This window comes from Gasterosteus aculeatus, chromosome 20 (genome assembly GCF_964276395.1).
Source record: "Gasterosteus aculeatus chromosome 20, fGasAcu3.hap1.1, whole genome shotgun sequence".
Lineage (NCBI taxonomy): Eukaryota > Metazoa > Chordata > Actinopteri > Perciformes > Gasterosteidae > Gasterosteus > Gasterosteus aculeatus.
The window spans coordinates 5,394,469-5,421,438 of NC_135707.1; the positions used below are offsets into that span (position 1 = coordinate 5,394,469).

At 44.7% G+C, this 26,970-nt stretch overlaps 1 protein-coding gene across 6 annotated transcripts; it reads right to left on the reverse strand.

The window, feature by feature from the left end:
• Nucleotides 1-5,913: 5,913 nt before the first annotated feature.
• Nucleotides 5,914-25,694, reverse strand: etv1 (ETS variant transcription factor 1). 6 transcript variants are annotated; one of them, XM_078094637.1, is made up of 14 exons: nucleotides 24,788-24,925; nucleotides 24,477-24,652; nucleotides 24,038-24,151; nucleotides 23,503-23,590; nucleotides 23,139-23,186; nucleotides 18,901-18,954; nucleotides 13,853-13,982; nucleotides 12,753-12,941; nucleotides 11,888-12,132; nucleotides 10,028-10,096; nucleotides 9,866-9,934; nucleotides 9,058-9,227; nucleotides 8,052-8,153; nucleotides 5,914-7,331 (listed from the first exon to the last, which is right to left on the reverse strand). In XM_078094637.1, the coding sequence occupies exons 3-14, from the start codon at nucleotides 24,080-24,082 to the stop codon at nucleotides 7,110-7,112; spliced, it is 1,431 nt and encodes a 476-aa protein (XP_077950763.1). In that variant the 5' UTR covers nucleotides 24,083-24,151; nucleotides 24,477-24,652; nucleotides 24,788-24,925; the 3' UTR covers nucleotides 5,914-7,109. The 6 variants fall into 6 exon arrangements, with proteins under 6 accessions (XP_077950763.1, XP_040020767.2, XP_077950764.1 ...); XM_040164833.2 differs by having other exon boundaries at nucleotides 10,028-10,099; XM_078094638.1 differs by having other exon boundaries at nucleotides 24,477-25,694.
• Between the last annotated feature and the right edge of the window lie 1,276 nt (nucleotides 25,695-26,970).

The window sequence follows — 26,970 nt, forward strand, 5'->3', positions numbered from 1 at the left end:
CAATTTCCTTTGTAATCCTTTTATCCACTCGTCAATGTTTGTCAGTAATCAATTCATGATTTAAAGCTGTGGGTCGACCCGCGAGAGATCTGTGAACAAGACTGGATCCAACGGCTTAAATTCAAAAGGTGACTGTTTGCGATTGGACCAGTGAGGGAACAACGTTCCATTTTTTATTTTATTTTATACATTTAACATATGGTGAACCAGCAGCTGCCTGGGTTTTATGTTTGAATGTTTGACACTCAAACATGATGTATTTGATCTGAGAATAAAACCTTCTTATCAAAACCCTTTTTTCAGTGAACTGGATATTTAAAATAAATTTACCCCAAAAACATAATTTCATATCACTCACAAACAAGGTTACGATGGATAGAACAGAGCTGCCAACTTTTCAAAAAACCTTGGAGTGAGATTTTGTCGGGGGTGACCAAAATTTTGCCGCGCACGCAGCCACACACGTTGGTGGCTCAAATATCAGGAAATTGGAATTCATTTGGCGTAGTACCCATGTTGTACCCTGCATTCTGGTGGTTTGTGGGGCCCAAAGTCGTTGATAGGGGCGGCCTACTGGAGATGGACAACATTGGTTACATTCTGTGAAGCAAAGACATAGCTGATGGTCCACCCCCAGGACATTTTGGTTTAAGTAGATGTTATTTCATGCATTCTCGTGGATTTTTGGGTGGTATGCCTGAACTTATTCTGATTTATGTTCATCTGCTCATGACTTGTTGGGCCTTCTAGACTTGAGCTGAACATTCAACCAGAAAACTATTGCTGTGCCTCAATGACTGTCTATGTACCACAATATAGCCTAATTAATAGACCTGTGTTTAAGATTAGACCAATTTAGGTTGATTGACATTTTGATTACAATGGTATTCAACTAATTCTTAACTGAAACCTAACCTATATTGTTAATAATTGTATTCTTAAGAGCACTTAATGATTTATGTTCAGCAAAAAATGACACAAGTTTAGTTAGGGAAAAATATTTTTCATTATCAAACAAAAAAGTGCAACAAATAAAGTGCTTAAAGTGCTTAAACAGTAGCCTTTCAAAGCAAAACAATGGATACACATAATATAAATACACATAAATAAAATAACAAAAAATGAGGTATTAAGAAGGAGATCAGAAGCTGGTTAGTAATTTGTGTTTTGAGCATGCAGTACACCAAGAGGTTAACAAGGTGCTCTCCTGCTGCTTGTTATGACAGCTGAGTTTACATTCACCACTCAAAATCACACGCACAAACACAACAAATAATTTCTTTCAAGATTTAAAGTTTAAGAGAGTGAGTACTTAATTGAACCACATGTCATTAACGTGCCTTAGTCTTTGCTCCTCCTGAGTTTCTCCCGCGGTTGTGTCGGTTTGAAAATCGTATTCTGTTGGTAACTTCGGGACTCTTTGGGGTAAACAGGATGTCTATGCAGCGAATGGGTTTACAGATGCGCTCCTTAGCGCCATCTATTGTCGGGGAGTTTGAAAAGGAACGAACGCGCTTCGGCCCAAAATCAGATTTTTTTTTTTGCCGTGAGAAATTGGTTGTGTGGCGTGAGTGCGTGTGAAAACATGCAAAAGCGTGTGTCACACGGCGAAACCGTGAGAGTTGGTAGGCCTGATAGAAGATATCGTCAAAAATCATTATCGTTGTTGTTAAATACAATGCTTGAAGACTAATTACATTATCAGGAAAAAACAAACACATCTTTAGATATTACAGGCTGTGAAGTCACAGAGAAACATCACATCAGCGGTAAACGTTGTGAGTGGCCAATATTGCGTTCTTCATCAAAAGTTAAGAAGCCGCACGCTGGGTTTCTATATTCGGGGGCCTGTTTATTAAGACGCCAGCGTTTCAGCAAACAGCTTTCAGCAGGTTTCATCACGCTCTGGTGAAACTGTTTGTCGCGCAAATGTTGGCGTTGTTATAAAGTCCCGGAAATGAGAACATCGCATGCGGCTACTTTGCTTAAATTGAGTCATTTCTTTTTTTGAGTCATTTCTTCTTCCTTATGTTTTAAATATACACACGTCTGTACCAGTTACACAGGTAAATGGAGGTGTGTTTGTACGGATCCACCGCAGAGACTAAGCAGCATCAACCGTGTAGCTGCTAGCAGCTAGCAGCTAGCAGCTAGCCTCCGGTTCTGACGAGTGAGGCCAACGTGGAAGAGTTTTAAAAACCTGCATTAACTCGACGGACCAGCAGGGGGCGACTCCTCCCGGCAGTCCGGTTTTACCGAAGTCTCGATTCATTCCCTCGGTAAACATTGGGAAGTTTATGGGCTCAATCTCCAGATTAAAGCGGCCACACCCTCGATTGTGTCTAAATCGCGGCGAGGTTCACCCTCCCGCACAGTTGTCACAAAGGAGGAAATTAACTTTAGAGACAGAACAGTTTTTGGTACAACGCTGTAAGCGTGTTTATTTCTGCTGTGAAGTCGGGCATTTCAACATGGAGGTCCATGGGGAGCGGCTCGCTTTGGGAGGCAGCTTTTAACACGTCCTTTGTCTGCTTTGTTTTTAACATCCGCAGGTTGTAGTTTGCACCAGGCGGCGGATGTGGAGTGTCACTTTTGTCAATTCTTGAATTAATGAAGAGTTTCCAGCTTTGTAGTTTCCCCCATTGTGGTTTTCTAGCAACATTGTCTGTCTGTGCAAACTGGTACGATTTGTTCAAACAGAACAAGTGTTAGAAAAGAGAAAACATTCTGTATCGCACAAACGTGTCGTCGCTGAAGAAGTAAAACAGTTTGAAACTAGTGAAACTAAGCAGCTGATGAATTCCCATTTTGAAAACAAACCGAGCGTGGCACCAATTCCCCGCCGCCAGCGCCCCGCGGACAGGAGGGGCCGGGCCCGCCGGGCGATTAGCCCGTCTTACCTTCCCGGTGATCGGATTAGACGATTCCCACAGTCTAGTCTGAAACTACTCCGGAGAGCATCTCAATATCCAATTTCACAGCTTTCTAAACCTAGATCACCGAGGCTATTTATTACTGTCATGGGCTTTTGTGTCCGGCGGGAGGGTGGGGGGGGGGGGAGGTTGAAGAGGGAGGGCGGGCTTGTCTTTCATGTTTCATCTGCTCCGGAGCGAGTGGGGAACCAATGGCGTCGCCTGAAACAACCCCGAAAAAAACGCTCAACGGCCCGGTCCAACGCTGCTGGGTACAAATGATGACCCCTGTGTGCGTGTGTGTGTGTGTGTGTGTGTGTGTGTGTGTGTGTGTGTGTGTGTGTGTGTGTGTGTGCGACACTGTGCTGAGTATTTTTTTTAACTGACCCAACAAGAAACAACAAGAAAAAAGAAGTATAGTTGATTCGACTTCGGTTTTGGGAATTGCAACTTTTGGCAGAAAATGGGGATGTGTGGGGTGATTTGTGATTACGACTGAGAACTGTGTTCAGGAGTACAGTAAAATACAGCCCACTGAGTGATTTTGGACAGATGCAGCCTTAGTGCTGGTCGGCTGGTCAAAATAGAGCCTCCTAGATAATGAAAGCATTTATGAAGGCAGTCTTGGACCAGCAGCTGTAATAGGGGCCTCCATTATAGAGGCTTTATAATTTCCTTGCCTTTTCCTTTTAGAGCCTCTGTTGTTCCTCTGAATTACCCCTGAATGATTTATGCCCACTGGTCCGGCCACTGATAGACCCTGGCAACACAGATAGAAACACACTTAGGGGCTTTTCGGTGGGTAAACACACTGCATTAAAAGCCAACTTGTTTCAAACAGCCAAACACCCCCCCACCCCACCGCATCATCTCGCTCGTCAAACACAGCGGTGTCGCGGCCAATCGGGGGGCTCCGGGGGGCAACACAGGCCATTTAACCTGAGCAAACACGGCGTGTCACGTAACCAGAGGACGACTTGAGAGCCTGAGCAAACAGTGGCGCGAGCCATCGGCCACGGATCAAGGCGGCCCGGCTGAGGACGAGTCACTCCCGTAATGGCTTTGTGATGACTCAAGATCGAGCCGCCATCTGTTAGTTACAGTGGGGGGGGGGAGGAGGGATGGGGGACCACAATTCGCAGTTCAGATACACAGAATATTAGCTGGTGGAGGGGCGGATTTGGCCGGTGGCACCGGATGCAGAGCATATGTCCATAAGTGGTGAGTGTGTTGATGGCTGAGACCCCCCATCCCCTGACCCGGGGCCAGATGACATGATCTGCATGGTGGTTTTCAGCACCGGTGACACGACACCTTCGGATGGTGTAAAACGCGTAATCCTGCAAGTGACCTTAAGACCCCCCACCACCCCCACCCTGCTCCCTCCCCAAAAAACACACACAGGTGGAAAATACTGCGTCAGAAAGTGACGGCTGACATGAGAAACTCACCACATTATTCAAAGCGCCGGTGGGTTTGCATGAGATTTCAATGATGTGCGTTTGAATAAACCGCAGTGATTTGTGTCTGTTCTGAAACCGTGAAGTTCACTGAACAGCAGAAGTCAAACCACGTGGAGCCTCCGAGGCCTCAGAGGGAGCCCCCCCCCCCCCCAAAGACACCGCTCAGGTGAAAAGCCTGCTTTTAAAATTGTACTCGGGTTAAAGTGTAAATGTATTAGCAGGATTATTCCGGCCCAAACGTTAAAGTGCCCTTTATGTATTATCATATTTCTATATTATTATATTACTAAATAGTCAACACGTTGGCAGCATTACTATTGTAGATAATTTGACCCATTTCAGTTTGCAAGCGATGTTTGGTGTGTGCCTGTTAAAGCTTTCCACCTTCTTAGTCTGCATTGTAGCGAGTAACTAAATGTATGGAGTAAAAAGTTGTCATGTTTCCTACTTCCTACATACAAAAATTATTTAGACGATTTTCATGTTATATATACTTCTAATAATGTAAATCATATTTCTGCTGATTGAGTGTTCCTAAAAAATACAGAATTAAACTTGATATACTGGAAACAGCCTGTAAAATGTCCAACAAGTAAAAAGAAAACACAAATCAACCAAAACAACGGAGGATATAAAACACTTTCCTCAAACGAAGCCCCTCTGAGTGTTATTTTCAAAGTTTTACATTTTAAGAATCACGGTACAACATGTGAGGACTTCCTCAAGCAAACCCACGTAGAGGATGTTGTTTCATATTAGCGAGTATTATCATTACGTGCACACAGTACTTACTTCCCTGGTCATTATTACAGACTATTTCCATTACAGAGTGAAAATCCACAATCAGAAGTTTCATTCATCGTATTAAAAGCTCCACCGGTGCTCTCTAGTTTTGTGCACGTCGGATTAGATGTTGTTAAATATCCTCAGGGAAGCAATCAGGTGTTTTTAAGTTAAGGGCAATTCCCTCGTCTGCTGACAATCAATAAAAAACACAACGCGTGGGGACTGTAATGGGGCTGGCGTATAACCCGCTCTGACAAATTAAGGCAAGTCGTGTTTTTTCATTACTTACACATCCGTTTTCATTTTTCCCATCAGTGGCAGCAATTAAACAATGATTCCTTAAATTAGTCATTGATTTTCTTTTCTTTTTTAGCAATGGTGTCACCTTGCAGAAGGAAATAATAACTTTAAGGGAGTTCTTTTTCATTACTGCCAGTCTTGTAAGAGCAGAAACAATTCACCTACATGAAAAAGTGGTGTTTTAAATTAGCCATTGATTTTTCCTCAGGTGTCACTTTGGTTAAATGCTTTGTGGTTTCTCTCCAACCTGGAAATTGACAAGAGGCCATAATCTATTAGTCCTTCGCCTGGAGCCTTTTCTTCACTTCTAGTATGTCAAAGTTTTTATACAATTTTACAATCAAAATCTCTGTAATAATCAAATAAAAATGTGTAATTTTCTTTTGAGAACTAACGCGTTTCCATCCTCGTGCCAATCCCATCCCCCACACGAGAACACAGACAAACCGAACTCAGACCAGATTCTTTTTTTAATGCTCAGATCAAACAAAAACAGGTAAAAAGTCAAAATAATAACAATAAAAAAAGAAATCCAGAATAGCAGGTTGTAACTGCCGCACTTATTCTTTTTTAAAATACACTTACAATTTTAAGCAGCAACAAAATGTGCATTTACCTGATTATACAATGGAACATTATTTCTGTTGTAACATGAATGTGTTTTTCATCACATAAGACTAAATATTCCTTATACTTTTTTAAAATTTAATTTGACCAAAAATCAAAGTCAAAACAAAAATGTACACCTCTTGTTTCATCTGGAACAAAACAGTAATCAAATCAGGGAAATATTTGACTTTGTCTTTTTTTTTTCTAGGTTTTTTAATTCTTAGGCCGATAAAATCTTTTCATCTTCATTTTGGGGATGCAAATAATCCTGCGTGTATTGGCTGCTGTGTCCACTGACTGTACATACACTTCCACCTGTAATCCATCAAGAAAACTACAAAGAAATGCTGCCGTCCTACAGCGGCTCGGAGCTTTATTGATTTATCCCTAAACACAGGCCGTATTTTCATCTGCACAACCCCGTGATGCATCCTGGTTTCTTTACCTCACTGCCCCGAGGGGCTTCACGGAGAGAACGAACCCTGTCAACAACGGCAAAATAAGCTCTGCAGGCCGACTGGACGATGGGGGTCGAGATCATTGAGGAGTGAGCGGGTGCTTCTCTTTCCTCGCCGCGTTAGTCTATAATCACGTCCCTTCGCCACGTTGCCAGTGTTCACTTTAAAGATGAGCATGAAAGTACGGGACGGCTGTTCCAAAGTAAAACAACAACCAGAAGCGATCGTCCTTCGGATGAATCGAGTCTCTTTCGCAGGTGAGTCATAAGTGTCAGCCCTCGGGTGAGCACGAGTCCTGTCTCACCGGGGCGCCACATGCTTGGAAACCATAACAAAAAAACCCAACAATGATTCCCACGTTAATGTACAAACATAAACAACGGCTAAAAAGCCAAACCACGCAGCGGGGCCCTGGCAGGTTAACGCCGCGCTTCCTGTCCATAAAGTGCACTCTCCGTCCCGCGGCTTGAAAAGAAAAAAAGAAAGTGTGTGTGTGTGACAGAGAGATATGGGGGAGTTGCCGCTGCCTGTGTGTGTGTGTGTGTGTGCGTGCATGTGTGTGTGTGCGGGGGAGGCGAGCGTTAATAAACATAGCCTTCGCTGTAGGGGTGCGGCGGGCAGTACGGCGCCTCCTGTACGTAGGCCATGTTCTCGTCAAAGTGCGACAGCGGCACCGTGTCCTCCTCGTTGATCTGCCGCTCCATGTCCGTCTTCAGCACCGGCCGCTGGTTGTCGGGGAACGCCATGGAGAACAAGGCCTCGGGGTCGCACACAAACTTGTAGACGTATCTCTCTCCGGCCACCTGGGAGGCAGAGGGGGGGGACGGGGGAGTGAGGAGGCTTTTGGTTTGGTTTTTTAAATAAAGATGCACTATTCACAAAATGTCCTTACTGAAACGGTTTAGTCTTAAAAATGGCTCTAATTATTTATTTTCTCCTATTATTGGATCGGTTCTTAAATCATGGTTGAATTTGAGTATCAATTAGTTGGGCTCGGGGGTCATTTTAATAAACTGATTTTAAAACACAGGACCGACTGATCAAGAATAAGGTTTAGTTTGTTGATCTTTCCAGTGAAACCAGTCCACTGCCCCACCGAAATGACACTGGGAATGTGATTAGTTACACGTGTGTTCACCCTGCATCTCACTCAGGCAGGTTTAGAGTTTGTTCGCACTTTAAAAGCATTTAAATGAGGATTGAAAAACTCCCTTAACCTGAGTGCTGTTGGTTTAAGATATTTAATATATAAAATATATTATATTTATATATATATAAAAGTAAATATATCAGAGTACATTGCTGCCAAATATTTACAAGAAGAGCTCAGAGTAAATCAAGGCTTCAGAACCTTGATTTTCATTGAGTTCAGTGTTTGAGAGGCTCCACCCCTTTAAATGGCTTGGGGCGGGGCATTAGGACAAAAAATATAAATCTTCACAATTTGGTGCAAAGCCGAACAAAGAAATAGATTTCATTTTAATGTCTTTACTTTTTTATTGTCTCATAATGTCTCCTTTTACCTTTTGCATGATTCCCTTCTCGTAGTAGTAGCGCAACGATCGGCTGAGCTTGTCGTAATTCATCGCCGGTCGATTCTTCTGTATCCCCCACCGGCGTGCCACCTTCGCACCACACATGGATAAACAACACAAAGGCGCGTTGGTAAACAGAAACAGACCAACACAAACACGCAGCGTCTTGACCGATTCCTCCCGGCAGCTGTTAGCGTTGGACAAACTTATTAATCCATATTTTCCTAATAACCGTCATTAGAGCGCGGCCCAGCCTCGCCAGACCTGACCGGGGACGTGTTCATTAGGAGCTTGTCACACACCCAGCCGAGGAGGCAGCAGATGTTGCAGCACCTGTCTAGCAGACCGCCCACCACCCGGGCCCCGCCGTCCAAACCTGAAGCCCCCCCGAAGCTCCAGCTTCTGCTCCGCAGAGCCCGCCCGGGTCTCCTTTCTGCTCCTCCACCGTTCGATTACCCAGAGCCCTTTTCTTTTCTTCTCCTTGGGGAAGTGGGCGAGCGAACCCTCGTCCCCTCCGAAGCGAGCGCGTTCGGTCACCTGACGGCATGAATGGAACCCCCTGTTGGCTGCAGCTGGCCCGAGCCTCTAGACGCCGTCGGTGCTGCGTGGACCGCTGCCACGTAACCCCCTCCCTCCCCCCTCCCCAACCCAACCTTCAACGCCGGCAACCTGCATCCTCCTCCATCAGCGAGCGGCAGTGACTGAGCCCCAGTGTGTGGGATGCGGGCGCTCACAGACCCGGCCTGTGCTTCCATGTCAAAAGGCCCAACCGCCAACGTGGGTTATGTTTGAAGGAACACGGCCTGTGAAATATTTAGCACATCGCTGGCCTGGATGAATGTGGCTGGGTACGAGGTACTTCTATATACATATGCATTTTAAATTTAAAACAAGAGTAAAGCTGTATTGATGAAAAGTGACCATTCAGACTTCCTCACAAAGCCCGATCCATTGTCGAGACCACAAGAATTCAAAGTAAAACCTTTTCTCTCACCTCCTCCGGCTCGATGAGTTTGAACTCCATGCCGCGGCCGGTCCAGGCGATGAAGTGGGAGTTGGACGGGTCGTCCAGCAGAGCCACCAGGAACTGCCAGAGCTGCAGCGAGCCTCTGCGCTGGTACGACGGGCCCTCGCGGTAGAGGCCCGACTCCTGTTTGATGTCCCCTGCAGGACGCACAACGGACCGTGAGCTCCAGCCACAGAGAGGGAGGGGGGAGGTGGGGGGGCAGGTTCTTCCCGAATCAGTTTTATTTAACATTCACATATCTGCAGTACACCTTTAAGCTGCACGAGGGGAGTTCCGGATATTGTAGAAATTTTCAGCATTAAATCCGACATGAAAAGCTTTTAGTTAAACTGGCTAACTTCACCCAATGCATTTAATTGCACCTATTTACAAAGCTAGCGCTACGAAAAATAATGCACCATGACTCGTAGATACCCCACAAAATGATGTTTCCCATTCAATCATGAGGGAAGAAGCATGAAGACATATTTGCGTAACTTCCATTAGTTATGTGAATCCAAACAATGTTGTTTTCCTAAGTATTTTTGAAATAACACACTGATAAGACAAAAGCCGTGATTGAAAAAACGTGAAAAGACTCTTTATAAAAGGGCTTGATTACCTGTTCAAGACAAATAGTCAGGAACGCTCCTTTATGCAGGAAAAGGCTTCATAGATACTGGTTGTGAACTGGGTCACTATTCTTTGTGGAAACACACCTGTTCCAGCACAACTAAACGTGTTTTTTTTTTTTTTTTTAAATGTAAGATTTCAAAAGATCTCAGGGAGAACTCACCTTCGACCTTTTCAGGCACCACGCAGGTGTCGTCGTAGAAATGCCTCGCCGCTTTGTCGAACAGACAACCTAGAGAAGCAGACGATAAGAGAGTTTGACAACACACTCGGCCCCAGAGTCAAAGTGCACGACCGCAGCGTTCGCCCGGCTCGCCGGCGGTACCTTCGGTCCGGTTGGCGTGAGCCAGGTAGCCGTCTTGCCGCAGGTAGACAGAATGGCAGCTAGGCACTTCTGCTGAAAGCCACAATGGGAGGAGTGGGTGTTAAAAAGGGCCCGCAGGCAGCGCGAAGAATCCCACCTCGGTTATCTGAGAGCCGGCTCACTCAATGCACCAGTGGCTCTGATTAAAGAACGGGCCCTCCAGCATCGGCCCCCCGGCTCACCGTATCACCCCGCTAATACCCGCCGACGGCAACTCCACTCAGAGGAAGATTTACTACCGAAACACAACGCGAGGGGCTCGATGTGAAGCTTTTTACGGCTTGATTTCTCCTCTCTGCATGTCTGACGTGAACAAGTTATTTTCTCTCATTTAAAAATAAATAAATAAAAGGACCCCGTTTTCATGTGAAAACACACCAACGCAGGTGAGTTTTACATAATGAAATAATTGATTGAATGTTCCAAGTAAAAAAAAAAATAATGCAAAATATTGGTGGTAACTCGAGGAAGGTTAACTTATTTATTATATTCATTTATTATTTTTTTTTAATTTTATTATTAAGACTAAGCAAGAGATCAAATGTTCAGCTGGATTCCCTGAAATTTCAATAATATTTTTTAAATAAATAATACCATTTCACAAATTTTTAACTACTAGTTTTTCATCACGCCTTTCTCTTAAGAGGAAGCCTTTATTCAAGCTTAATTTACTGCACTGTGCAACACGCTCGTGATCAAAGAAAGGGCCAAACAGGTTACAAAGCCGATGTTCAATAAACAGACTGAGGCCCTTCATTTAGGCCCATAAACATTTCTCTGAACTTCATCAAAGTAATGGGCTTGTAGAGGAAATTGCTGCTAATGAAATTACCAGCTCCCCTCCCATCCTTTGCAACAGGCCTGCCCCCGTCAACATGCCCCACTGTGACTTATAAATTCACTGTGATGCTCCATCTTGGATCTACAATGACAGTACGCGACAGTGCGCAACAGACCACTACGAACAAAATACACCTCCTCTCTGCATGTTGACTCCCCATAGTGTGTACTGTTGAACTCCATATTACAGATGTTCTCTTTGTGAGTCACAGCTTACATCCTGACTAGCTTTGAAACAACATGTTAATCCATAACCATTTTCATCATTGATTAATCGTTATTGAGTAAAAAGTTCGCAAGCTTTCTTAAATGCTATCGTCTCTTGTTTTTATCATTGTGAAGTGATTACATTTTGGCTGTGCAAGATTTAAAACATGAATTCAGACAAAATGAATGATTGGGTATAATAAAAAAATAAAAGATCAACAAGATTAATGTAATGTAATGTTAGATGCAGCTTCTGTCTGACGTATTCACCGCTAAGCCTGGAAGCTACAGAATGGGTCTTTTTAGAAGTCGTAAAAACTCAATAGACACATCCGTGGCAAAGTAAACTCATGAATGAGTGGGGGGAGGACCGGATCGGTCTGGGTCCGGACTCCCGCCCCCCCCCCCTCCGGTCCTCTCTGAATGAACCGAGCAGTCCAGCGCGTGTCCATTCACGTCCTCCCGTTCGCTCGCTTTACTCTGTGACTGAAGGGAGTGGACGAGCGTGGGAGGGCGGACTTTGGATTGGGACCAGGCATAGCCGGCTCCCCCGCCACCCCCCTTTCCCCTTTCCTATTAGAGCACCACAGGAAATGGCGACCGGCACAGACACCCGGCCCAACCAGATCCCCTGCCCTAATAATGGGCAAACTCAATAAACGTGCGCCCGCCCCCCCCTGTCTTCTTCTTCCTCCTCCTCCCACATCTTCTCCCATTCCTGAAATGATAACGTTTGGGCAGCTGCCCCCCCCCCTCTCCCTGTCAGCCTCTCACCTGAGTCGTAGGTGAAGTCCCGCGGCTCCTGTTTGATCATCATGGCCGGGTACGCGTGGGGCAGCGGCGCCCCCATCACGGCCGGGTGTTCGAACAGGGGGTCGGGGTACTCCTGCTTGAAGCCCTGAGGAGGGAAGGGGATGTTGGGCTCGGACATCTGCCTGTGGTAGATGGGCCGGCTGTCCCGGGCCATGGTGGGCGGGGAGGGGAACGAGTGGCACGGCTCGGAGAGCTGACGGCGAAATCTGAGGAGGAATGCGGAGTCAGAGGATTTGTTATCAGCCGAGACAGAAGGAGACACGAACTTCACTTTGTTTCCTTCAGCATGGTCACAGAAGAAAAACATAGGAATGCAACAACAGAACAGAGAACCCTAAATCATATGAAATGAAAGGCCAAATATTAGTACTGCGAAGTCTTTTGGAATAAACATTCGCTTCTTCTGCAGCTGTGAGTCTTTTAAACCTAAAAAGAGGTTTCTCAGTGGTTCCCAACTTATGGGTCAGGGCCCCTACAAGGTGTGTCAAGATGTATGTGAAGGGTTATGATGACAATACTTTTTCATTATCACTGGATACTTTTACCTCCTTCGGCTTCTGAAATTATTCAGTGATAGAGGGTCACATGCTGTTGCATGTTGTCGCTTTATTCTAAACAGTCGCAAGCAAAAATTTTTTTAATTCGGAATAAAAGTAATTACTTTTACAGTTTGGTGAGTTCAGATTCAGACGTCAGATAACATTTGATGCGGTACGCTGGCTCCTCCCACTAAAAACAATGAGATTCTACTAAACGACTAAAACAGACAAACGATCCCGTCGTGATCTCCAGGTGTAAAGGAGGATGTGAAAGCAGCCTGCGGTACCTGTGGTCCATGGAGTAGGCGCTGTCGGGGAGCGGCTGCGAGGCCGGTATGTGGGCGTAGGTCCGGTCCGGTTTGGGCGTCGGGGCCGCCGTGGGCGAGGCATGGTGGAGGGGGGACACCGGGGTGCTACAGGGGGGCGTCACTGGGCTGGAGGGCTTCATTCCTGCAGGCTGCTTCTGCTCATAGGCACTGTGGAGAAATGGAGGGGAGTCAGATGCGGCGAGGGTTCAGGTTTGAGGTGCACACATGGAAAAGAAGAGCTTTCATGAGGAGAACTGCGTATTTTAATTACATAAGTCATCACATGCTTTCTGTTTTATCTTACATGTTTTGGAATAAGGCTTTATCCATATGTTTGTGCATCAGATTCTGTTGTTGACGTGCTTTACACAAGGTGAGGTAAATATGGAAGAAACTACGGATGAAAAGAAAAATGCTCAACAGAAGACAATTGTGGGATAGAGGGATATGAAATGTTATATTGCTACTTTTATTTTGAAAAGCAACAAATCTTTTCCAAAAGATGGATTCAAACTCATTTAGTTAAGTAGTTTAGTTAACGGTTGCTTTTCGCTCTTCGCCATGTAGCGTTGGTGTGTGTCGTATATTCTCCTTTGTCTGCCACACATTTGTCCTTCTTTGAATTCCATCAGCTCAGACGCTTGTTTCAAAGGATATATCAAGACAAATCCCACCCCTTTGGCCCACACTGTGCAGGTTTTAACGTAAAGCGAGCCCTGCCAAACGTTGGACTTGGCAGGTTTTTTTCATCACCAGGTGAGCAAATGAATCACGCATATGATTCATCACTTCTGAAACCGCTCCTCTCTGCATTGAAGGTCATTACCAGAGCATGCAAAGAGAATTCATGTTCATGTGAAGTAAAAAAAAACCCAAAAAACATGCTTTGGATTTATTTAAATCATGAGTTCCTGAAGCATTTCATTTTTAAGCGAAGGCCGACATATAACTAAAAAGTTGCTGCTTAAGGACAAAATCATGAATGAATCATCCGGGTATCTTTTTAAAGTGACCAAATCTCAGTATGTGTAAAAAGCGTTTTAAAAACAGGCGTACTTAAAGTACATCCCGGTGCCCACCTGACGTTGAAGGGGCACTTCTCTCCATACTGGAGCTTGAAGGGCCGTTCCTGACTACAGTTGGAGCTCAGCTCTGAACACGGGCTGTGCAGCTCCCTCTTGATCTTCAGCTGCAGTCCGTGGAAAGCCACTAGACAAGAGAGAGGGGGGGGGGGGGGGTAGTGCTCAGTATATTTTTGCATAGGTTTAGTGAAGAATAAGCCCGTCAAATAGCATTCAGACTCTCATTGGACAAGGAAAAGCAGTATTTTGGGGAAAACTAATCACTCCGTGCTCTGCAGAATCATTCACAAAAATCAGGAGTGTGTGTGATTGAGACAATTCATGTTGGATAAGTTAAAAAGACGCTTGCGAAACATCCGCCCACCCACAAATCTGACTCCGCCGACACAAAACCACTCACTCCAAATGCCATTTGTTCAGCCTTTAGCTCCTGACAGCGACTCTTTTAGTGAAATATGACATGTCATAAAGCTGGATGTCAATACGCTCCAGACGTCAACAACGGGGCTCATTGATCCGGTGGGGGGGGTCGGGTCGGGTGGGGTGGGGGCATTTCTGCGCTCTCTGCCTACACAGTGAGCCCGGTGCATCGGAGAGGCTGTTAAGTGCCTGATCCGTCCTGATCAACATGCCATCATCTCGAGTCATGATCAGCGCTAATGCAATTGGCTGCGCTTTTGACGAAGAAGCCAGTCAGTCAGAATGAAGTCGGGCTCGGGTTGCCTCGCAGAGGAGGGGGGGGGCAAGGGGGAGGGGGGCTGCTCACGGAGCGGCGGTGAGTCTGTCCCTGCAGCATCCAAGCGTAGAGGGACTGAGAGACGGCCTTTTTTATCCAAAAGCGGGCGTGAAATTGTGAATGGAAGAAAGAAAAAAAAAAAGGGGGGGGATTCAACCACTCCCGGTTGGGATAAAGTACAAACATTTACATTCGACGACCCGGAGACTCAAATCTGCGGTTTGGAGAGTATTTTTTCTTTTTGGTGCACCATCATTGCGGCCGGTCTCTAACGGGCGCCAGGAGCTGACGGAGGAGGATGTTTTGGGGAGTTTTCTCACGACTGACTGACAGCTGCCGTACGAGCAGGGGTCGATCTGCCAACAGCCCATCTGAGGCGCAGCCGGGCTCCCGGGTGGGGGGGGGGGGGCCCACATGGGCCGGGCTTCGACAAAGCTCAGGGGCTGTTCGCAGCCCTCGCTGGGGGCCTGACCTTTCCGGGTCATCGATCAGAGGTCAAAGAGACACTTCCTGAGGGGAGACCTTTTGACGGCCGCGGCCCGGCGGAGCCTCGTTAAGGGCCCACGCAGCCCAAACAACACCCGTTGTTATGAATGTTCAGTGTGGCTTTTCACCCGCCTACTGAAAACACACGTTTATTTATTGTCCTCCGGGTTCAGAACGTCTCCCCTGGCTCACGCCAGGCTTTTCTTCATTTAATCCACATCAGGCCTTTAATTTACATACACCTGTAAAAAAAAAAAAAAAGTGCCGCGTCACACCGGCTATTAGCGACAGCTTGGCGTGTGTGCTGCAGCGGAGGGCCTTGAATTAGAAATGGAAATGTCACAATAGATTTTGTCAGTGGGGTGCCAAGGTACACAAATCAATAGCGAGGGCATTGCCTCTGACTAAAACAGAGACTTCCTTTTTAGTCCAAAATGTCATGGGCGTCACGGCTTGATTGCTCTCATTATCTACATATTGATTAGCCAGGATGGTACGGTGTTTAAACGTAGAAGCAGTTAGAACAATTACTGCCTCTATTTTGAATGCAAACATTTTTTTGTTGATGTGTTTTTTCCTCTAAGCCATTAACTGAAATAGTCTGCAATTTTCTTTGATCTTTGATTTAGAGATTCACCGTGAATCTTAAAAAAATAAAATAAAAATCTAATCTTCATACATTTCCTCAATTGAATTTTAGCTGCCATTTTTCTGGTAATCATTTTGGTGCGCTGTCAAACAACTCTTGGCCCTAAACGTTATATATTCTCAGGTACGAGTGGTGTGTTTTGGCAGAACTGTAGCCAGCGTTTGGCAGATATCTCTCTGGTCCATTCATAAAAAATAAAAAAAACACGTCTTTCGGCAACAGTGAAAAGCCCTCCGTTCCATTTTCACCTACGGTAGGTGACCGCCTTTGCTGTTAAATGGCGGATGCTCAGATCTGCTGGTAACGTGTGGCCTCATTTTACACCTCAGCTACTACTTCGGTCCCCGCTAAGTTATGCTAATTGTAGGCATCTGTGTTGGAGTTTGAGACAAAGAAAAATGTTCCTTCTCCTCATTCAGCCCGAGGACACTTTCGCTTCCAGGCCGCTCACATGCTGCTTATGTGCTGCACGGATGGAGCGCAAAGTCGACGTTGAGAGGAACCGCCATGGCTTCCTGAGTGATGAATCGGAGGCCACGGAAAAATAAAGAATAACACTTCAAACCTTTCCTTTACATTACAATTCTTGAAGGCCCATTTGTTTATTTATTTTATTATTTTTCTTCTGTCTGTTAAACAGACTAGCAAAACTCATAGCCTACAAATGTTGAAATATTATTGTGTTATTACTAATAAGAATTCAATAAAAACAGATATACTAGGAAAAATGATGTATTTGACTAGATTCAGTTTTGTAAAAATAAGATTCTGCAATAAATGTAGCTCCTGGTTTGTTTTGCTATCGCTACCAATTAGCATATAGCACACTAGATAAAAAATGTTCAGGCTTTAAACATAACCAGAAAGATTTTTTTTTTGCTAAATGCTAACTATCAAATTTGTTTTTAACATTTACGTTTAAGAAAAATTACTTTCACATTCATGAAAAATATATTATTGTTACTACCCTAGTTATTTTGACTAATGCTACCAATAAATTAGCAAAGAGAGCTAACTAGCTAACAGTAAGGCTAAACTTCATTTGAAATTTGAACAATATATAATAATAATTAACAATTATATAAGAGCGACTGACAGTGAATCCAATAAAGAGGTCACTGATATGTGTTTACATTTGTGATAAGGGTACAAAATGTCCTATCGCGGCCAGGCGGTGCAGTCTTTAGCAAAGAAAAGCAAACGAGAGTTGGTCAACGGAGCTCTGTGGCACGGAGGAATAAATGCTGTACGCCCGGATACTAATAATACTTGTAGGTAAGAAAAACTTTTGGTCTTTCCGTGGTATTTGTTGACAGTCAGCAGCACACACGGAAGCTGATTTCAGCGATGACATTTCCCCCCGCGTGTAACAACTTCCGTCCCGGCTCGCTGTCCTTCTCTCCCCACTCTGGGACACGTCTCCTCGCGGCTTCCTCTCTGGCTCTCTACCTCCCCGTCTCTCCGTACCGGTGAAACCCATATGGGAGAGCTGCCGGCTGGGACGCCTGCGTGCGCGCCCAACCCAGTGCCCTCACCCTCCCGCCATCTGTCAGTGGCTCTCCAGTCTGCCAACAGGACAATTCAGATGGTCAGCAGTCTCCTGCCACCGCGGCCACCCACCCCGGCTACCTCTGAAGGACAACGGGACAGTCTCGGTGACCTCTGGTTCTCTACCGTACGCCGCGACGCTCCTCCGCCTCGGAGGTCCGGGTGGGCCAATTCACACCAAGCAGTGGAATATCCAACCGAATAATGAATGGAGACAATAAAGTAGGATGAGGATTGTCTTTTTTTACTCCTTAACTCCATTTTAGCTTCTCTTGATTCAATCTTTGAAGGTAATATGGCCGTACATAAATAAATAGGTAGAGAATATTTAAAAAGCTTCAGAGACGTTTGAAAAAAGAAAAGACACAGCTCCCCTTCTGGTTTTTAATCTAAGGAACCTTCTTAAGGATGTCAGGCTGTCATTTGGCTGATGAATTTTTAGATTTAGCTAAATGCCGGACCGATTTGTGCTTCATCTTGCCCAAATGTTTTCCAAAAATCTAAAAGGTTAGCAATGAAAATCCCCTTGTGACCTTTCCTCTTTGTTCAAGTACATTTCAGCTCTCAACTTTGTTTCCAGGTTAGACGGCGTTGAGGACATAGGGAAGACTTGTTTTGTGTCTTTTCTCACAGTTTCATGGGCGTTTTGGCTCATCTGAAAGACATGTGCTCGCTCGGGGTCCCACTGAGCTCCACTCACTCCATTTCTGTCCCCACCTTGGCACTACTTCCTCCAGAAGTGGGCCGTGCCAAGTCACCGGTTAGTGTGTGCAGCCGGCGTGCACAACCAGGTGAAGTACGACTAACCACCTAATCCTTAACGCTGCGAGAGTAAAAGCAGCTCAGGTCAAAGACATTTCTCTCAAACTGAGAAAAGTGAGAAGGATCATTTTGAAAAAAATAAAACAGAATTTCTTTCTGAAGCGGGATATAAAAAAGAAGAAGAAGAAGAAGAAGGAGTAAATAAAATCCTGCTTGCTTTCATACTGTATAACAGGAGGCCAACAAGCCTTCAACTGAAGAGGACAAATACAGTATTGACTAATATTAAACTGCCGGATTTAGAAAATCTAACCACACTGGATGGTTGACACAAAAAGCACTTCAAGGAAAGGTCACGTAGGAGTACGATTTTGTTCCAAAAAATAATTTTCAAAAACAGCCATCAATTGACTACCTGAGTTAAAAATATCACCAGTGAAAAAAAAAAAGATCTGCCACAATATTTTGACGTTCATGCAAATAAATCACAGTGCAATAATATCTCAGTGGTGGTGAGAGGCACATGAGCGACAGAAAGCAGGGAGAGACGGATATGGAGACACAGAGAGCCCCCCCACCCCCCCCAACCCTCCCACCCATCTGCGGACCTGCAAGACTGCTGCAGCTCTCCAGAGAGCATCTGTGCGAGCAAAGGTGAGGGTATTGAGAGACACGTAAAAAAAAAAAAAAAACAGGCACTATCACCAGCGCCGCCGCCGCACTCGCTCTCCCCGAGAACGAACACAAGCAGCCGAGACGAGTGAAGAAAAAAAAAGAAAGAAAAAAAGTATCACAGAAGTTCACACACACAAAAGCATGCACACCAACACACGGGAGCAAAGCGACGTATGGTCTCTTACTCACAGTTTTCAGTCTGGAAGTCTGGAACGAACTGCTCGTCATTGTCGGGAACTTGAGCTGAAGACACGAGCAGAGGAGAAGAAAGGCAGTGATTGTTTGTGATGTAGATGGACAACGCAGCATTGATCACAGCGCGCTGCAGCCCGGTGCTCTGCTCTGGCAAACGCTCTCCCGGGATCTCAGCTCGGGCGCATCCCGGCGTTGTTCGCCTCCTCCGTCGGTTAGAGGACACCAACAGTAGGTTGAAATAAGGGGTATTTAGTTATTGCTTGTTGCCGATGTTGTGTAAATGAAGTGCCATACGGCTTCATGTGCTTCAACAGCCCAAAATGTTATCAAGTCATTTTTATCTATAATTGAATTCCAGGAGGGTTATTTTAAACAAGATCATTTTTTTGTGCATCAAAAAAAATGTCCTAATAACAAAATAAATTTGGGATGAAATGAGATTTCAGCAGCCAAAACATTCCCGCCACAATTCATTCAGAAGCTTTCTATTGTTTTACACAACCTTCCTCTGCAGATCAGGCTTGTTCAGATGCAAACACAAATTTCCCTTTTTTATTTTAAAAAAACCTTTAACAATCTGCCTTTTGTGTCTAAAAGAATTCCTTTTTTTCTAGTGAAAAGAAATCAGATCGATTTTAATTTTTTTTAAAATACTCTATAATAGAAAAAAACAACTTGTGAGCTACCAGGAAATTCACCCAAATTACACAATGTGCCAAATAACCTTGAAATGTGATGAACAATACGTCCCCGTTTTCCGCCTGCCTGCGAGGTTTTTAATACGTTGCGTTAGGGGACCGTCTACTTCCTAATTCCACTTCCTGAGGTCGCCTGGCCCATCGACTGCTCCGCGGCCCCGGCTCTCGCTCCGCGCCAGCAGCCAAACACCCATTGTTAACAGTATCTAATTGGCTTCCTCCCTACTGGTGAATCCACCTGTACCTGCCGCGTTAGGTCTGTTCCAGACCCTCCGATGCTTCGCCTGCTTCAAAAACGCCCCTTCACTCTCAGGCTAATGCTGAAATAACGAAGCCCGCTCCGCTCGGGCTCCAATTAGGCACTTACATATTTATATCACACATATTTACACTCGGTGACAGAATCTGCGTGTCCCTCAAGCTCGTCTCTGTCTCTCTCTGGCGAAAGGCAAAGAGAGATTTAAATGTGTCATTAGCACGTCTATTTATACACACAATGAGGTGGATCTTCATTATCACAGGTTGGTAACATGTCTCGACATGTCTAGAGATTTGATTTTCCATTTCTTTTTCCCTCTTGATATGATGGTTGTTCTTTCTCGACAGAGGTGCGAATTGGGGAGAGTAAACAATCAACAGATCAAGAGGCGAGTTTGCTCCGTATTTTACGACCGTGTTGAGCGGGTGAAGGGAGCAGCAAACAAAAGACGTAGAATGATGTCTCTCCAGAGGCCTCAGCCCTGCATTATATGTTGTTTTAAATACTATTAGCATTTCAGTCAGGCTGCAAAGTCGTTTATCTGGGAAACAATTTTGCTCTTTTACTGCACTTTGTTAGATTCCATTTAAATGAGATTTAAAACAAATACAAAGAAAATCCTACTAAAGACCTTCCAAAAGCATGAACGCTTTGACTCTTAATCATTTTTTTCCGCTTCTCCTCAGAGCACAAATGAAAATCACAGAAACAAGGGCGGAACCCACAAACGGCTCTCGTCCCGTGACCGCAACGCAAACAAACTTTCAGTCACTTCAGAAAACCTAACTGGGAAAGGGACAAAGAGAGGAGCGATGAGACACACACACACACACACAAAAAGGGAAAGGCAGTAGTGCTGGTGTCCAAAAAGGAAGTACAGGATGGATGAGTCACCGGCCTCAGTCTGTGAATGAGCCAGCTGATCTCTGCAACAAACTCCTGGGGAGGAACGGCAGCCATTCACAAAACAAGAACCCACCCGCCCTCTGCCCCCCGTCCTCACTCCACCGAAAAAACAGAGGGAGAAGGAGAGAAGGGAAAAGAGGGAGTGAGGTTAAAAAAAAAAAAAGGGAGAAGTTGTAAACATGAGGCCTGAGCGAGGGAAGCTATCGGAGGCCGAGCGATTACCGCATAAACAAAAGAAAGAAAAGGTGACAAAATAAGTCTTGAGAAGTATAAAGAAAAAGAAGCAGGTTGTGGGTGGAGGGCAGAAGTGTTCCGCGGGGGGTCGAACGCACAGCCGCGCGAGTCAGAAGTGCCGCCCGTTCCTCATAATTCCTCCTCTCGTTCCAATTACCTGAACCAATAAATCTCAGGGACGGGAAGGTATTCCTTTTTCGTCTTAATGGACAGGAAGTCGTTCATTAAATCTACAGTTTTGAAGTGCACATCGTCAGGTTGATCCATGACAGGCAGAAGAACTGTAATCTTTAACGGTGATACCTCTTATCGGCCGCCGCTGTCTCTTTTCTCCCTTTGCATACTGAAATATTAAAACCGTGTCTTATTCTATTTTTTTTTCTCTTCACGCCCCGCGGTGTGCGCCACGCCGACACGTAATCTAAACCGCTGCTCAAATTTGGTCTCGACCGCTCCAATATCTGTTTCAATGCGGGCTTTTCATTTTTTTTTTTATTCTTTCAGATTGCTCTGCAAGCATTTTCAAACGTGTTAAAGAATAGATGGAGCCTATAAATGATTTAAAGTCTTATTCACCTGTGTGAAGGCAGCGAGCTAAAGGCTCTCCAGACACTTTTCAAAGGGGGGGATGTATTACGACTCAAACTGTATTAAAAGGAAAAAGTACTGAAGTTGATTCAATTATACTGTGCACTTGAGAAGTCCACTTTAGGACTAGAATTATGGCTTTACAAGCTGAGCACTGACTGATGTGTTGAAGGCGTTTCACAGGTTGGGATTCTGCAAAAACCCTTTAAAAATTAAAAACTCTAATTAAGTTAATTTGCACAGATAAATTGTTTTCTAATATATTTATATTCATTCCTTTTTTACAGTCAATATCTAAATTAAATTAATAATCCCAAATGCATTATGGACTAAAAAATAACTCAAACTGTAATTTTACACTTTACACTAAAACCAATTCTAAAAATGACTTAGTCCTTAACACTAACACACCATTATTTTCCTCTGTATAACATTATATGTTTAAAGTATGTGCAGTAAAGAAGAAGCTTGAGTTACAATTGAGACAATGAGTTGAAAACAAGATATTTTTTGCATTAGAAAAACTAGTAATTTGTTTTACTTTTCTTTTTTGATACATGCTGGAAAAGAGTAAAATCCCTCATTCCAAGCAGGTACGTTCTTTCACTTCGTACAAGTTGACACCGTTTGAAATCCAAAACAACTGATCTCTTAAAAACCCAACCTGCACTCAACAGACATAAACAACTTTCAGATTACATGCAATAGTCAAAGAGATTTGCATCTTAGTGAGAAGTACAAAGGTCAAGAAAGGAAACCACGTGTAGCATGCACATGCACATACAAACAGTCAACAAATATTCAACACTAACCAAAACTTCGGTGCTGCAGACACGCTGGAAAGAGGACACTCGCACTTAAATCCTGAAGCATCACGTCTCAGTTAGACCACACTGACCAAGTCTTGCCATTAGAGAAAAAAAATTAAAAAGCAAAGAAATGGATAAATATATATATTTAAAAAAAATAAATTGCCGCTTTCGGAGAAGGATTCTACCGTTTTAAAAAGATAAATTATAGATCCATTCTTTTTTTTTTTTTTTTGGGGGCTGCCAAGAAATGAAACTGAAGACGACAGGGTGGTGATACAGCTGGAGCAGATAGAGAGGTGTGCTGAGAGGAAGCAGAGAGGGAGAGAGAGAGAGGGAGAGAGCGCAGACGAAGGAGCAAAAAAAGAGAGAGAGAGAGAGAGAGCGAGAGCTGGTAGGCTACAGCGGAGCTCTGGTGGAGGTGGAGGTGGAGGCGGCGGCTGGCGTGCAGTGCGTTAGCTCCTGCCAAAAGCAGAAGAGGCAGTGAGCGTCGGAGAGCCTTCTCCTGGTAATTTGTGATGACACTCTCTGGGTAGAGACGCCTCTGTCTCCCTCAAGACCCCTCGCTCACAGTCTCTAATGTATGCATGACACACAAGGTGCCTCTTCCACACAGGCTTTTAATTGGACTGCGACACAAGGCTTGTAACTCCAGGCAGCCCCCACCCCAACTCATCTCTCACAGTGCAATAATATATATATATATATTTTTTTTTGCTCAGAATTTAAAATACTCACCTTCTGCCAGCCAAGTCTCTTGCAGCTGACTGAGGTCCTGGAAGAGCTCTGAAGGGAAGAAGCAGAGAACAAGGTGAAGCCGGTAAAAAAAACACACACACACACACACATTTAACGCCCCGGAGGAGCATCAGAGAGGCCGATCTGCCGTCAGAGCCCTTTTGGATCTCAGTGGGCACGTGCGCAGCTAATAACAAGTCAATTTGTGTCTCTGACCACTGACGGAGGCTTGTGGGAATCATCACAGGCCGCTGTGTTGTAATTGAGATTCTCTAGTTAGCAGCGCAGGTGGCCACAAACCAATTGAATTTTGCTAAATGTTTAGGAGCCGTGAAATTAACTTCTCCCTCTGCCCTCTGCCTACCTTCGGTGTCCAAAGCCAAGTCGGACTTAATGAATTTTCTCTTTCTGTCATTTGCTGGCCTCTCGTAGCTCGTATTTCCGTGTGGCTTCTGCAACAAAGAGGAGAGACACAGATCAATGTGTTCCTTCCCTCACTGGATGCGGGGATTCTGCTCTTGGCCGCCGCAGCTCACGTGCAAACAAACACACTTCCAAAGCCATGCAAAGGGACCCGCCGCCTCTTCATCCGCCGGATGTAAATCAACAAGTTGTAACATGGTGCTGTGACCAATAACACAGTTTGTATAGTAGCGGGCACCTTGTTTAGCTGTTGATCTTTGATTATTGGATGAAACTTAAATGGTCCCTGAGGGAGAAATGAGTCTTGGCAGCAGCAGGAAGAGAGACAAGAGATCAGATCAGAACCAATACAAGTATTACAGAAAAGAACAGAAACCAGAAAACATATTAAAGATGATGCGAGATGTCTGCATTTGTTACTGGAATTGCTCCCAAGTTTTTTTTTCTTCTTCTTTTTTTGGTCAATGACAACTCACTTTGGAGTTACAGTAAGGCACTTGCTGGTCGCGTAATCTATCCATCCTCCGCCTCTGTGGTCTTTTTTAATTGACGAGCGATCTGCAGTCTCCAGAGTCTCCTGCCCCCTCACCCTTGAGAGGGAAAAAAAGAAAGAAAGATGGATGGAAAGCAGAAAGAGAAGAGGACATGAATGAACGTCTCATTCGTTGAGGGACCGTTCAGTTCGGGGGGGACCTCTTGCCAGCGGCTTAAGTGCGGAAATTGCCGACGGCACCTCCGGCGATGCTGCAGACTTAAGTTGACAAGCTGCAAATCTCGTGCGTAAAACGAGGAGCGAGCCGCTCCGGGGCGCGCCGAAATGTTTTACACGATGGGATTAACTCCTGCCGCACATGGCGAGCATGTGTGTGTAAAAGGGGGGATGGTCAGAAAAAGAAGAACTAACATGCAACTTACCCTGCGAGCGCTTACAAAAAGATCCTCACCGGTCCCGGCTGCTGCTTTGCGCTTCTTCCCCGCCGCTCACTGCGCTGCTTACTGGCGGCTCGGCATCGCCTCCCGGGGCCTCCCATGGAAACCGGCCGCACTCCGCTTCCTATTGGTCGTCGATGCCTTTCACTTGGATCAGATGGCTGGCGGTCAATCACGCGCGGCCGCGGGCGGGCAGCGCACCGGCGGAGACAATGGTAACATTATGGTGCCGTGCTTTTTTTTTTAAACACATGAAAGAAAGGCTGGACTAATATATATATATTATATATACGCACCAAACTTTCTCACAATTTATCGTGTTTCTAAAGTCACAAACAAGCACCTGCACCCTCTTGTTCTCGCTCTCTCTCACGCACACAGACACACACACGCAAACACGCGCTCCACTCCCGGTGAAGTGCGTGTCCATGGTAACTGTGTTTGGAGTCTCGTCGCTCTCCTGCATGGAGACGTGTTCGGGAGGGCCCGGCGACCCGCACAAGGCTCTCACCTGGAAGTAGCGCTTGGGTCACCGGCCATGACTCAAGGGCAGCACGGCTAGAGAGTATCAGCGGACATATAATGAGTTACTTTATATAAGAGGAAATGTGCTAACACGACGCCTGTAAAGCGGTCGTGCCGTTTCCCTGTAGCTTTTTTGGTTCACTGGGATGCTTGTATTCGCCGTACGTGAATGCAGAGGAGTAAAATACTGAAAGAGGAGGCATTAAAGTTTTGAATATTAACCAGAGTTGAACACAAGATCAGCAGTATATTCATGGCTAATGGATAGCATGGCTAGCTTACTTAGCAAGCTTGCTAGTTTTCAAAACATAATGAGACATTTAAATAACAATGTCACCATTGTCGACGTAAAACACAGCATATAAACAAGCATGCAAAACTGTAAGATTAAATTAAATTAAATAAATACGGATTAATTAACGTGTTAGCTAAGTAACTTATTAACTAGCTAAATTAGCTAAGCTAACAAGTGACGTATGCTAGCAACGTGTAAGTTCTTTTTCGCCAGTTTCCTAAATCTAAAGAGCAACAGATTGTAAATGTTTGTTCTTTCTAAGACAATTTGACTTGATAAAGCATACGGAGATTTACCTTTCATGAGGACTTACCTTTCCTACTTAGATAATGACTTATTTTCTGACCCGACAGCATGTGTGTGTCATGAATCAAAAGTAACATGCGGAAAGGCCAGAATATTGGCCTACTATAAATGGGGTGCTAATTCCAAATACTTTATATACTGCATTGGTTGGCTTGTAAATGTGTCCTTTATTTGATCACTAAAACTTAATCTACAAGAATACATCATATATTTTTTGTTGAGCATAGTTAGACAAATAATATGATTCTGCAAACCTAACTACCTAAAGTTTTTAAATAAATGTATTTTGTGAGTATTGCACTCTGTCACAAATGAGAAGAAGCTTCGTTTTTTTTGTGTGACTGCAGTGGCTAAATTGTCATAAGAATATTTCCAAAGTGCATTAATCTACATAGATTTCCCTTTCACCTGTGCAGGAGAGATCTAGAATAAACCAGCGAAAGGGAACTTTGCTGTTGCATTACACACTTGACTGAGAGACAGATTTGTCGAAAGTCGGCTGTGGTCACATTGATGCCATCTTGGATCCACACAGGGTTCCATTACCAGCCAGGTGAAGTGGATGTGAACTGATATACTGTGTCACTTCTGCTGAACCCCCCTAGGACGGAGAGACGCAGTTCAAGTGCAGGCGTGCACCCATCTGACATCGAGACACGCAGTAAACAAAGTGCCACTCCACGGTAGGATAGAAAGATTTCTTTTGGTGTATTGACTCTGCCGGTGCTCTCGTAAGGCCCCATGGTAGGTTCCTGGAAGTCCTTGATTTTTTCCCCCCTTCTTTGGTTATTATTTGGCAAAAAATGTAATTACCAAAAAGAGAAAATTGTATTTATTACATCTACAGGGAAAGTATTCTCTCAAGGGGGCTTGCATATTCATCAACTGACAATCTCGCAATAAGTAATTTGATTTGAGAAATATTTGAATAGGTACAAATATAGTCAACATTGTTAGCACTTGCTTAGTAACAAATTAATGAAAATTAGATTACATTTCCTTCACAACCTGCAGTTAGTGACATTGTGGGCTCCATGGCAACATAGCTCCGACAGCTTGGGCGGAAGCAGTGGGGGGGGCGGTGCTCAGTGAAGGGTCAATTAGCTGTCCTCAGCTACAGTTTAAAAGCTAAATCATGAGCTACAGTTACAAAGCCAATTTGTTAGCCACACCATATTGAATTAGCTGTCGTGAGCTACAGTTGGGGGTCTACCATTGCTTTGTCTCTCCTTCTCTGCTTTGTAGAATGAAGAACGAGCACAGCACCGAGTACGTTACAGCCGCCAGTAACTCGGCAAGTGTTGGAATTTCATGCACAAAAAGAAATACGACTTGATAATTATTGTTAAGGTT

Bases quoted from the DNA above. Each gene is read 5' to 3' on its own strand.
- etv1 (XM_040164833.2), bottom strand. From the start codon at position 24,082: ATGGATAGATTACGCGACCAGCAAGTGCCTTACTGTAACTCCAAA. The intron at 12,942-13,852 runs GTGGGCACCGGG...ATTTCTCCACAG, and splicing joins AAGTGCCCCTTCAACGTCAG to TGCCTATGAGCAGAAGCAGC. The intron at 9,935-10,027 runs GTACCGCCGGCG...CTGCTTCTCTAG, and splicing joins TCACGCCAACCGGACCGAAG to GTTGTCTGTTCGACAAAGCG.